A 13176-nucleotide genomic window follows, 5' to 3' on the forward strand; every position below is an offset into this window, starting at 1 on the left:
TTCCAATGTCATCAGTCACCAAGCAATCAATTTGTTTGTCCTGAAAGCAGTGGATGAGTGCGACTAGTTAGCTCCATGGGAGACAAATGAGATTTGCTAAATTGGGTAAAATCTCTGCAACACTTCTGGACTGCCTTTTGGCTTCATGAATATGTTAGGGCATCCCATCTGAGTTAGATGTGGGTCAGAAAGTAGAACACTCAAGATGATGGACGGAATGTTGCACATTGGCAAAACATTCATCCCCCAGTCACAGATCTGGGTTTAATCCATCGTTATTTTGCTCACCACACCACCCCAGTTCAGAAATGGCCATATGCAAATCAGTCTTGACCCTGTGCCTCATAGGAACAGTCCAGCCCGAACTGCCAAGCCATATCTTCGCTGGACCGGAATCAAGCATCCTAGGACCGGTTTTGGGGTTTCACCCCTCTTCGGCCAGGATAGCTTGACTCCAGTGGCGTAGTGAGCACAGGACCCACGTCTGGGCATACCCTTCCCACATAGGGTGAACAGCAAAACACACAGGATGATGGACGGAATGTTGCACATTGGCAAAACATTCACCCCCAGTCACAGATCTGGGTTTAATCCATCGTTATTTTGCTCACCACACCACCCCAGTTCAGACATGGCCATATGCAAATCAGTCTTGACCCTGTGCCTCATGGGAACAGTCCAGCCCGAACTGCCAGCCATGTCTTCCCTGGACTGGAATCAAACATCAAGAATCAAGCATCCTAGGACCGGATCAGAAAGTAGAACCACCTTATTCTGCATGTCTTACTTTTGACTAAAGTGTAGATTTGACCCTTAGTACACATGTTCTGATAACAGTGAAATACCTTGTTGCAATGTAACCATCAACCTTATTAAGAGTGCATTTGACAAATCACTGATTGAGATGATCAACATGCATCCTGAGATTTATAAATTGTTTAAATGTTATTCAAAAGTGGTGAGAAGCTCTTTATTAGAGTCAGGATTGTAACTTTACTGAGTCTTACATCTAACATCCTTGCCGCAATATTCCTCCAGTCTGTTTGGCATCACTCACCTGTTTTGGCACCTAATTGGCACAATTAATTTACTTATAATCCCCAGTAAATGGTAATAGGGCCTGTAAATAAATGCTGCTAATGTGCTACAGCACTCAATGTGGCACCCACTAAAGTAGCACTAAAAACATGTCTCCTGTCAGGCCTGCCACTGCAACCTGCAGAGCAGTTTTAAACTGCTATTTTGACCAGGCAAAATAAACCATTTGCCAATTCTAAAACTTCCTTTTTAATACTTATAAGTCACCACTACTAAGATAGACCTTAATGGCTCACTGGGAAGGGTGCATGGTATTTCAAAAGTAGAACATGTATATTTACATTTTACATGTCCTGACAGTGAAAAATATCTACGGTTGTTTTTCACTGCGGCAAGGCTGTCTCTCCCGTAGACTAACACTGTGCTACCTTAGTACACTTAATAATTGGTAACTTCAGTTTTGGGACAGCTAGAGAAATTTGTCTGCAACTCATTTGATGTGCAATTTAAAATCCCCTTTAATCTGAATTTGAATTTTATGTTAATATGCTGAAAATGCCACTCACTTGACTCACATAAGTCACTTTTTCACTATTGTTGATGAAACTGCATATGTGACAGCCATATATGTCAAATCTTTTTTTCATAAAAAACAAAAAGTTATTATTTACATTGCATCAGTAGTTTGTCCTTGTTACTTGGGGTGTTTCAGAGCTGTTAAATAATCTTGATGGAATAATTGACAGTCTTAAACCTTTATCCAGCATTGCACACTAAGCAATTGGTTGACCAAACAGCATCAGCTGTAGATTATCTTATAATGCCCAGGTGCTGAGGGACACAGGGTTAGCCCATTACCAGGTATGGGTTATGACTTTCAGAAAGCGGACTTTTTTCTGTCCAAACCAAATATGCCTTATTGCCGGTACACAGAGTCACATAACTGTGAATGGTTCTCCTGTGATGTGTTGTATCTTTTATCCAGACATAGAGACTAAAGGGACCTGGGTGTAGAGGGATTGGAGCTTCCTGACAGGATGGCTGGGAAGGACTTGTGTCCTGCTGTGGTTACATTTCAAAAGACGCTGCCTGTAGCACACACAAAGCAACCTGACACCAAGTTGTTCCTTGCCTTTGTCACCCTAGATAGTTTGTAGCCAAACCCAGAAGAAGAGAAATAACTTACCATGCCCAGTTTAGAATTGTACCAGGAATTGACCCATCAAAAAGGCTAGCATTAGGTGTAAATGTGGCAACTTCACAACTTCTCATTAGAACACTGCTGCACCTGTTAAAAATCTAGAAGAGAAATTGCTCTGCTGTCTGTGGAAGGAAGACTTGACCTGCTTGCAATCACTCCAGGATCCCTAGAAGGGATTCCAAGGGTCAATCGGCAGACCTCCTGTGTCAGTAATAGTGACATAGTAAACTTTCAGTGGCCTCCCTGAATCTGCCTAGCTAAACACCACCACCAGGCAGGACCTGCCTGAGCACTGCTGAGTCTCTGCTTGAGCGAGTCCTGATCCCCTCCACGTCTTGGACCCTTGGCTGGCATGAGAATGTATTCCTCTTGCCTGAAATCCACACGTTTTGAACTCCACGCAACTGTAAGCAGACTCTTTGCACCAAGAAACAACTGTCTGCAACCCACACCAAAACGAAGCTCAAGCGATTACCTGCTCTTCACATCAACCATGGCTGTCCACATTAGCAACCACTACTGCATCTGCCACCAACCTGAAGCTCCAGTGATGACCCACTCTTCACACCAAACAATGACCCCCGACATCAACGGCCAATACGAAGCTGCAGCCATGACCTGCCCCTGCCAATGCTAGGTTCCAGCTAAGGGTCCCTGCATGGGCTTAAACTGATCCTTGTATCCGAACCACGCTTCATCATGGTTGGCTTGAACCTGTGACTTTGACCCTTCCCAGCGCAACCATATACACATAAGTGTCTTTTTGGAGCTATTTTCACCTAGAAGTTTAAAAATTCATAACTCCGGTTCTACGCATGGGTTTGCTCTATTGGATAGAAACATATCTCAGATAGCAGGAACACATGAAAAATATTGATGCTACATAACATGCTGGAGTTGAGTAGTCAATCCAGACTTGTCTCATCAGTTTAAGGACTTTTGCACCAAGACATAAGGGATGTTACAACAAAACTACGCAGGAAATCCAGATTTTTTTTACTGCAAATATAGGTTGTGCCATGTAAATCACTAGAATATACCTGTATCCATTGTATGAGATTTATTTTTGGAGTAGGGTGAAAGGTGGATGGGGACAGGTTGGTTGAAAACATTAGCTCAAACAAAGGTGCCGGATTTGCAGAGGGAATTAAAACAAAAGGGGAAAGCTATGGTCTGATGAGATAGACTGAAATGAGAAAGTACATTTGAAATAAACAAATGTAATCTCAGACAGGAAAAATGTCTCTGTATAGAACAAACCAAAGTATTGTTTGGGGTTAAAAAGAATGGCACATTACTGTATTTTAGATGAGACAAAATTGAGAATAGTAAGCTAAACACTCAGTTAGAGGTTCTGGAGGTTTGATGCAAGTGGAAAATAGATGGGGCCACTGGAGGATGAAATCAAGTGGCAGTAATATGTTATGTTATAATATGTGTATTTGTAAAGCTCACTATCACCTGCAAGGGTATCCTGGAACTAAGCTTGTGTATGCTTAGCCCTGCCTATGGTAGGTTGGTTGATTGAAATGCCAGGTCTAGTAGAATTCAGGAAGGGAGGAGGAGGCTCTTTAGAGTGGGAGGCCTGAGCATGCTATAGAGAATGCCCGTCCTCTGTGTACATCTGGGATGTGTGTAAATAGGAGTCCTGTGGAGCGGAGATGTCTGGGTGGTTAGTGTAAGGAGAAGCAACTCTTCTGGTAGGTGGGGCATAAGTTGTGTAGAGCCTTAAAAGTGTGTGTGAGGAGTTGAAATTAGTGCATATGTGCATTAGTGCATAGGAGCCAGCGGAGTAACCTGAGGTGTGGTATGATGTGAGTTTGTAGTTATCTAGTGATTTGCTTGGTGATACGGGCATAGAGATTGTTCCTGTTATCCAACTTGCTGGTGCCTAGTGTGTGAGTGAGAGTTTTTCTCATGTTTTGCCTGGGAGCCATTTGAAGATCTTCCTCAGCATCTTCTGGGATCAGGGTGTGGAAACAGAATACAGTGACGGTGTTGCGGTCATGTCCAGTTTTTAGTTGACAATTATTTCCGGGTTCCTGGCTTGGGTGCTGATTGTGGGTTTGGCCGGCCTCAATTTGTAGTCCCACCATGAGTGTTCTTGCTGAAGATCACTGCTTCTGTCTTGTTGAAGTTGAGATTGAGACAGTTGGCTTGCATTCAGTCAGCAACTTCGGTCATGCAGTCAGTGGATTTGTTTTTTGTGTTAGGGCTCTTATCAGAGCGGTGAAGTATGAGTTACATGTAGGATAGGATGTTGAAGTTGTGGGTGCAGATGACATTATCCAGAGGATCATGTATGCTTCGAAGAGGGTGCGGCTGAGCAATGAACCACAGATGAGTTTCCAGACTTCTGAGGAGTAATGTGCTAGGCTGGCAGTTTGTGTTCCATCCGTTAAGAAGGAGCAGATATAGCAAAGCCCGGGTCCTTGGATGCCAAGCTCATCCAGGTGCCTAAGGAGAATGGGTTGTAAGACTATGTCAGATGCTGGCAAAGAGGTCCAGGAGAATGAGGGCTGCCTTGTCTCCTCTGTTAACGGTCATTCAGATGTTGTCTTTGGCAGCCATGAGTACAATTTCTGTACTGTGGTTGTGCCTGAATCAGGTTTATATGGCATCAAGGAGCTGATGGTTGCGGATGTGATCAGTGAGGTACCGGTTGATTAGTTTCTCTAACACCTTTGCTGGGTATTGTAGGAGGGAGATCGGTCTGTAGTTGGAAAGTGTGACTGGGTCAGCCGATAGTTTTTTGAGCAGGGGCATGGCGGTGGCTTGTTGCCAGGTGTCAGGTAATATGGCGATGGAATTGTGATGAAATTGAAGATGAGTGATAGTGCTTCACTGATCAGTAGGAGTCCTTTGGTGAAGGTGTGGTGGGGCAATGCTCAAATGGGGCCCTCAAGTGATAGCAGTGACAGCCAGTCATGAGGTTAGGGTTTGCTCTTTGGCTGTGATGAGAAGTTGAGTTGTGACAGTGATGGGCCCAGTTGAGGGTCAAAGATGCTGTATATATAGGCAATATTGTTACAGATAAATTCCAAGAGCTTTTTGCAAAGGTTTTGTGGGACATGATGATGCTGGAGGTGACAGGTAGCATGGTGAAATATTTGGTTTGGACTGTTAGAGATGGAATTGTTGCAAACCTCAAGAGCTGAGTGCTTGGTGTTCCCTATCTGTTGGTGGTTGTGTCTCAGGGCTGATTTGAATTTGTCTTTACTGATGCTGTCTTGATTTGTGCTCAAGTTGCTTGCAGTGGCATTTCATCAGCCAGAGTTTCTCCATGTACCAGCTGGCCTGTTTCTGTTGTGCTGCTCTGAGGGGAGTGAGGATGTCAGCATATGTGGTGATCCAGCTGTTGAGGTTCTTGATGTCTTTTGGCAAGTTGCTGGTGTGCTTGGGCAGGTGCATGCAGAAGGCGAAAGCCATTCCTCTTCTGTGATGCTTTTCCAGTTGTGGCGGATGGTTCCATTGGTGGTAGGTCTGTGGTGGTGCACGGTGGGTATGCTGAAATTGATGAGGGCATGGTCTTTCCAGGACATAGTTGCTGGCTGGTCAACGTTAAGTTTGCTGATTGAGGAGAAAATTCTGTCCATCTGTCCAACAGGTATCCAGCAGTATGGGTTGGTTTGGTATAGTGCAGGTAGAGGTCAAGGTTTGCTAATTTTCCCCAAAAAGTAATAGAATTTGGGTTGGTACAGTCTTTTAGGTAACAGTTAAGGTCTCTGAGGATGATGAAGGTGTTGGCTTTGATGATGAGGGGTGCAACAAAGTCTATGATGCTGCTGCCAAAATTATTGTGGGATCCTGGTGGTGAGCATACAAGGGTTCCACCTAGGTAGATGTTGGCTGCTATGTTTATCTTGAATGTAAGGTTTTCCATGTAGCTAGTGGTGGTGTTTGTGTAGGTGGTGCAGCTGATGGTTTCTTTGATTGTGATGGCAACTTCACCTCTGAGCTTGTGTTGATGGTCTTGCCTGGCCATCTTGTATCCAGCGAGGATGTCTGTAATGATGACCGGTAAAGAGGTTGGGTTTAGCTGTGTTGCTGTGAGGAAGTGCAGTTCTGGAGCACTGCGTGCAGTAGGTCCCATATCTCCTCGGTGTGTATTCGCTGAGAGAGCTGGTGTTGAGGAGCCTGCATGTGAGTGTGACATGTTGTTTGGGTGGTGTTTGGTATGTGTGAGCATGAGCCGGTGGCTGGTTTGTGTAGGTGTGAGAGAGTGGGACGCTGCGTGTTGGCACAGGAGTGGGTGGCCTGTGGGAGAGTGCATGAGAACTTGCAGGAGGTGCATGTGAATGTTCTTTCCATGTTCTGTGGGTTAATGTGACAGCAGCGCAGTGAATAGGGGCCTGGGTTAAGAGTACAGAGGAGTGCAGCACAGTAGTGGTGGGTGGGGGTATAACTGCGGTACCTGACTGTGGGTATGGTCCAGGTATGGACGAACAAAGACAGGTTTTCTTTTGGCTCACCTTCAGTGAACCAGTGGCAAGCCTGCTCCACACATCTTCTGCATGCCCGCATTGCAGCTGCCATTAAGGGGAGGTGGCAAAGAGTGCAGTGTACCATGGGCAGTGATGTCACTTCCTGCATCCAAATTGCAACTGCTATTAAGTAGGTCCTGGAAGAGGGGGAGGAGCGCAGGGTGCCATTGACAGGAAACCTGTGATGTCACTTTCTATGGAGGTGGATGATGGCAAATCCAATTATGTCACTTCCTATGCTGGAGGGTGATGAAGTCCTATTGCTTGGCTTCTTCTTATAAGGACGGTATTGACGGAAAACCCTTACTAATTATATATAGCAAAAAAAAGCCGATTTTGCAGCAAGAAAGAACATTTATTGCGGCATAATATACAAACAAAGTCAAATTATGGAAAGGATACTCTGGCAATATTATTTAGCTATTTTGGCTCTTTAAGACACCATTTGAAAATAGATCAGCCCTATAGCAATACATGTTTTTTAAGAATGATAACTATACACATTCAGCAGTTACTATTCAAAACAGTATTAAACAAATTCAACAACTAACAATGTTGTCATGAATGAAGTTAAAGGAACACCCTTTTTAATGGCCTATCTACCACCCAGAGTAAAATAAACTGAGTATAAGGTATATAATATTATACTAAGCAGAATACTTCTCTCTTGCCTTTACAAATACATGTCTGAAGCAGTCCTGCAGATAGATTAAAATACACCACGGGAGCTGGAGAGAAAAAAGAATATTAATCCAACCTACTGGACATTATTATTTTTAACAACAAGATTAATGAGCAACACCAAATTATCACTGTCTTTTGGGATTACACGAGTTTTCCTAGTTTGATGACATGGTTCACCATAGGGCCAACTTAACACCCAACACATTGATATTAAACATGGGTGGAACCCAAACTGAGAATGGAAGCCCAGGATATAAATTTGTAGGGATCAGATCATAAAAGATAAAACTGTCTTAATGGGAATTCCAAACAAATTGTGTTTATTTTTGGGTTCCCTTGACAGGTAGTGTAGTGCAGTAGATATGGGACCACAAACACACCCTTGCTTCATACTGCAAAGGTGTGTGCATGATGTCTAACATAGGTTTTATTCTAGAAGCATATCTTTCCAGAACAAAATCCTATGCTTTGACATAGTTTAAAACTTCCCCCACTTAGAATGTGTGCTGTACTTTACAGTACAGATGCAGAGTTTGAAATTTTTTAGAAATGACCTTTTTTCCAATGTTTTGCCTAAATTTAGGAGGCGTACATTTTTGGTGCAAAACCCTTTTTAGTAGATATGTCTTCGCATCAAAAGTGATGGGTGAATTCATGGGAATGTCAATATAGCACCATGATACACCTACTTGAATGAAAGTAATGCAACGTTTTGCATAATTCTATTTTACATCACTTTAGTGCTACCTTCTAGCACAAAACAAGTTTTCATTTATACAGTAAATACTTACTCAATACCTTGCAAACGTTTACATCACTTTTGTGGCACAAACCGAGCATGGTGTTAGTAAAATTGTGCCAGTGTTTAGTTTATGAATGTGGCGGTGGATGCATGATGGATTTGCCTGTTGGATTACAAATAATCTATGTGACAAACACTCAATCCCTTTAACTAGATTTCTTTATGCCTAACCAATGTGTTGGTAGAAGTAATTGGATTCTGCAAAGTAATCCAGTTTACTGAGGTCTATTGGATTAAACATGTGTATGTAAACCTCATCAGGCTACATACATAGTGGGAAGTGGTCATGTGTGACACTATTAACATTAAAATTAGCCACAGATGATCTTAAGTTATTTCAATGCAACACCACATTTGCTGTTTACTTACCCTGGCAGGGAAATGTGGTAACTTTTCAGGTTGGCCATGCTGTGGCAACACCATATTACCATTATGTGCGCAACATTCTCAAAGTTGCTTCAAAATTAATTCTTCCTCACACATTCAAGGCACTCCCACCATGAGCAGTAGAGAGACAGCAATGGAGATCTACCATTAACTGGCATCCTTTATTCGGAAAATGACCAGACTATGCAGGTTGAAAAGGAAGAACCATTAAAACAATATGTGCGCAAAGGGAGTAATGTTCAAGTGATCATGGATGACATTAATAGCATACTGTATTGTAATGCTTTTTTCAAATCTAATTATGGTTATTTGTTGCTTCATTTGACAGGTTCAAGCACACCTGGAAAATCCAAACAAGTATCATATACAGCAAACCCAAAGACAGCAGGTGAAGCAGTGCCTGCCTCTGGGAGCCAAGCTGTCAAATCAAGACCTCCACGTTCCCTCTTCACATACAACTCATCCTCCAGGAGTGACACCAGTCATCAGAAACGGACACATGCCTCCCATCAATGATAACTGCATTGCTGACAGTTCGGTTACCAAGTTTCTGGTGCTTGAGTGCAACCATGAAAATGAGGTATAACCTGTTCCAAATATTTTGCAGAATATTTCTTTTCAAAATATATTTTGATTGCCAGGGAAGAGTCTAAATGGGTTGCACTAGTAGACAAGATTCATGTCTCATAATACAAAATCTAAACAAGTGAGGTATGATCTTCGACTGAATCTCCAAAAGTGACTAATTTTAGTTGCACAGTACTGGTGGTGTGCAAACGTCACACCAGAAGAAAACTGGCTCTTCATGCTAGCATTTCACAAGTACTGTGCAATTACAAACAAGACTCCCCAACACCTTCCCCACCACCCAGAAAAAAGAAATGAACATACTGACCCAGGTTTTCCATGTCAGACTCTGCATGGTATTTCCTTTGTCTCCCAGATTAACACGCCCACTTATCCCACTTTAACAGATGGTAAATGGGAACTGAGGCAGGTGGGAGGCAGATGTTGTGGAGGAAATATTCAGCACTGGATGCTGGAGGGGAAAGGAGCTCCCTTTTGCCAAAGGACTGAGTCATATGGGGACAGGGCCCGGGTCAGGAATAATTTACAGCCCTAACCTTATGCAATGTTACCAGCTGTATTTTCTTCCCAGTAAAATTAGATCCCATCCGTTTGAGCTATAATATAACGGGAAAGTGGTGGAGGAGGTGATGCTAACAATGCTGTACCTGAGACATGTTCTTTGCTGAGTTAGGTGGAGGTTCCAGAATTTATTCTTCACCAGCGTGACAATGCTTCAGTGGGATAGTTTTCATTAGGGCTACTACCCCTCTTTCCGGCCTAGAAGCATGAGGTAAGAGGTGGACTGGAGACCAAGAATGACTGCAATTAAACAGGTAACAACTGGAAATTATTCACCCTTTATACTTAATTTAAACGGTAAAGGAGATAATACAGTATCCCGACATTCTGACTCCTTCAGGAAACTTCCAGCAGATCTTCCACTAATTAAATAATTAAGCCTATCAATAGCATATCACTCCTCAGAGGTAATGCTGCTTACTACCTACAACACTTCTACCAGAATTGTTTACTGAAAGGAAGAATGAGTCGTGGAAGCACAGGTAAAGAGGAACAGAGTTTTTGTGTGGAGAGGACTGTAATGGTGCACCTCTTTGATGTGTAGTATACAAGTTAAGCAGCTTATCCTGTGCAGAATGTTTGGCAGCTTGAATGCCGATCATGTCTAATTTAAGTATTAAGCACCCGGTTGTAATCACAGAAGACCCCCCACATACATGCACATGTTCAGGGTGGGTTAGGAGCGACTCATGTGGATGCTAAGTGCTTCCGCCATGCCCAGATTGGTAGTAAATGTGATGTACAAAAGTAAAATGACGTTGGTAGTGTCAGCACTGAAATATGTCTTCTTGTTACATCTGGACTTATCCCAGATTGTTCATGTTCAACAATAAAAGACACACTGTTCGCGTTTCTTAACAGCATGTTTCAGAATGGTCCACTCAGCATATGGCTAAGCATCCACAGTGCCAAGACCACTGTGGCACTATGGCACTGTGACCACTATGTGTCACATAGGAGACATTTGACACCTTTTATATATGCTATTCTGTGTATGGGTTTACTGTGGCTACAGAGAGAAGTCAACATTTCTTTAGGGCATCAAGAAGGAGACTCAAGAAACCTTCTCCAGATCTAGTCCATGAGAGATTGTGCCACTAGTGATTCAGTTGGATCAGTAATACTATCGATTTTTTGGAGGAGCTGTCAAATAAATTACAGTAATTGCACCTTGAGGATTTGATGCTAAAGCAGAGTTTATTATCACAGTGTACCAATATTACAGTAGTCCACTCAAGTTCTTCACATGTTTCTTGTTATCCAGTGTAGTTAAGAGAACTTTTGGAGCTTCTTATGTTGCATTTTGCTTTTCGTCCTGCGCAGTTTAGTCAAGAACAAGTAAAAGTTGAACAGGTCCCTAACTAGATCAACATTGACTTTAGGAACTCCCTTTTAATCAGTTTGCATCCTTTTTTTACAGTTTTATGATGTGTCGTAATGTTTTATTGAAATAGAAGTAGGATCGTACAGCAGGCTTTGACTGCAGACAAAATGCAACAGTAAACCACAACACTGAATGGTAGAAAGTAGTTTTGTAAGAAATTGGGTTATTAGTTGAGAGGGGTGGAAGCCCAACTCAAATAATAAACACAGTCATTGTCAGGGTGAACCACAAAAATCTTTAAAGAAACTTGTGCTTCTCCCTCTTGCAGATTGGCACAAAAGCTATCAGCACTATGCAGTGAAAACAAAACAAAGAAAAATCTCATAGTAAAATATATTAAATCAAATGACACCAAAACAACAACAATCTAATAAGTAGAACAGGAGCTATGCGTTTTTTAAGTTCTAGGTGGAAATAGTGCCAAAAAACCCACAGAGTCACTCATGGGTATCTGGCTGTGCTGCACAAGATAAAAGGCACAATTTCAGGCCAACTGCAATGGAGTGTGGTTCAGACACAGGGACCAGGTTTCACTCGGTGAAGAGTTTATTCTTCACACTCCGAGTCCACATGGGGAGCCTCAGCAGGAGCTTCACTTTGTCAAAGCTGTGAGGATTCCATTGTCGGCACAAGGAGCCGGTCTCCATTGGGATTTTGCATTAGTGGTTGACACAGACGGTCACTGCTTGATGTGAGGAGCAGATTGTCGCTGGAGCTTCGCATTGACCGGTGTTGCAGACAATCATTTCTTCATGCGAAGAGTCCACTTGTGGATGCGAGGAGCCGAAAACCTCTGGATTTTCATGCTCTTATGCCAGCCAAGGGTCCAGGACCTGGGGAGGCACCTCTTGGCGATCAGGTATCACTCAAGCAGAGGCCAGTAGCAGGGCTTAGACAGGTCCAGGTAGTGCTGGTCTTCTGGGCAGTTTCAGGGAGGCCTCTCAAAGCTTGTGGTGTTTCTCTAGCCCAAACAGGAGGTCAACAAGCTGACCCTTTGAGTAACTTCTGGTGAGCCTGGGTTCACAGCAAGCAGATCCAGTCTTCCTTCTTCAGGCAGCAGGCCACTCATTTTCCTAAATCTTTCAGAGGTCCAGGAGTGTCCTGATGAGAGGTTCAGAAGGTGATATTTTTATACTCATTCCCAAATTGTGGATGGTGGATGCTTCCTTTCTCTAAACTTCCCTCTTTATTGGGTTCAGCTCCAAACTGTCTATTGCATCAAAAGGGCACACAGGCCTTTGTTTTAGCTGTGTTTGTCAGTGGCAGACATTCTCAGAACTCAGAATGATGGTGGACATAGCCCTCAGGCTACCTTTTGAAGTTCATGAATGCTGAGTACAACACACCCAGGACATCCTGCTCAGGAGAAACACCCTGCCCCACAACCAAAGCCCTTTTGTGTCAGGTTCCTTTGTGTATGCTGGAAGCAAGCACCTTTGAAGTGTAAGTGGGGGAGGATGTGTGGATGGAATTCTTAGAGGAGACCTATTACAATGATGCCCCCACTGTTCAGTGCCCTACTGGATTTCTGATTGAGAACGAGACGAAGGAAAGATTCTCCGAGTTAGAATCAAGAAAACAGTTGAGATGCTAAAACTTACAAAGGCTGCTGGCCCCAATAATTTGCCTGCAGTGGTAATAAAAACAAATACTGCTTGGTGGTCCAGTCTGTTTTACACCCTCTTCCAGGAAATACTCTAAACAGGAAGATTTCCAGGGAGCTGGAAGGGAGCAGTGATTAAACCTATATATAAAAAGGTGAATATGCCCTTCCAGTAAATTACCGGAAATAAATCTGTTGGATATAAATGGCAAAGTCTTCTCTAAGATCTTTTTGGGGATTTTAAAGAAGTGGGCAGAAGCTAATGCTGTTTTATCCCTTGTAAACAGGGTGGTTTTAAAGAGAACCACTCAACGATTATTCATTACTTTAGCCATTGGACCATTGCCAAGAAATCCATATAACAGTGCATACATAGTATTGTACTGTTGTTTTGTTGATTTCAGCTCTACAATTTGAATCTGTTGTTTGAGCCCTGTAATGGGA

The 13176-nt window shown here is 42.9% G+C and overlaps 1 protein-coding gene across 2 annotated transcripts in view; it reads left to right on the forward strand.

The window, feature by feature from the left end:
* Positions 1-13176, forward strand: part of TFEC (transcription factor EC) — a 331120-nt gene that overhangs the window by 179092 nt on the left and 138852 nt on the right. For both annotated transcript variants that reach the window (XM_085650598.1, XM_085650599.1), the window contains exon 2: positions 8925-9176. In XM_085650598.1, the coding sequence (XP_085506724.1) occupies positions 8925-9176 (252 nt within the window). The remainder of the gene's footprint in view (positions 1-8924; positions 9177-13176) is intronic.

This window comes from Triturus cristatus, chromosome 4_1, assembly GCF_964204655.1.
Source record: "Triturus cristatus chromosome 4_1, aTriCri1.1, whole genome shotgun sequence".
Taxonomy (NCBI): domain Eukaryota; kingdom Metazoa; phylum Chordata; class Amphibia; order Caudata; family Salamandridae; genus Triturus; species Triturus cristatus.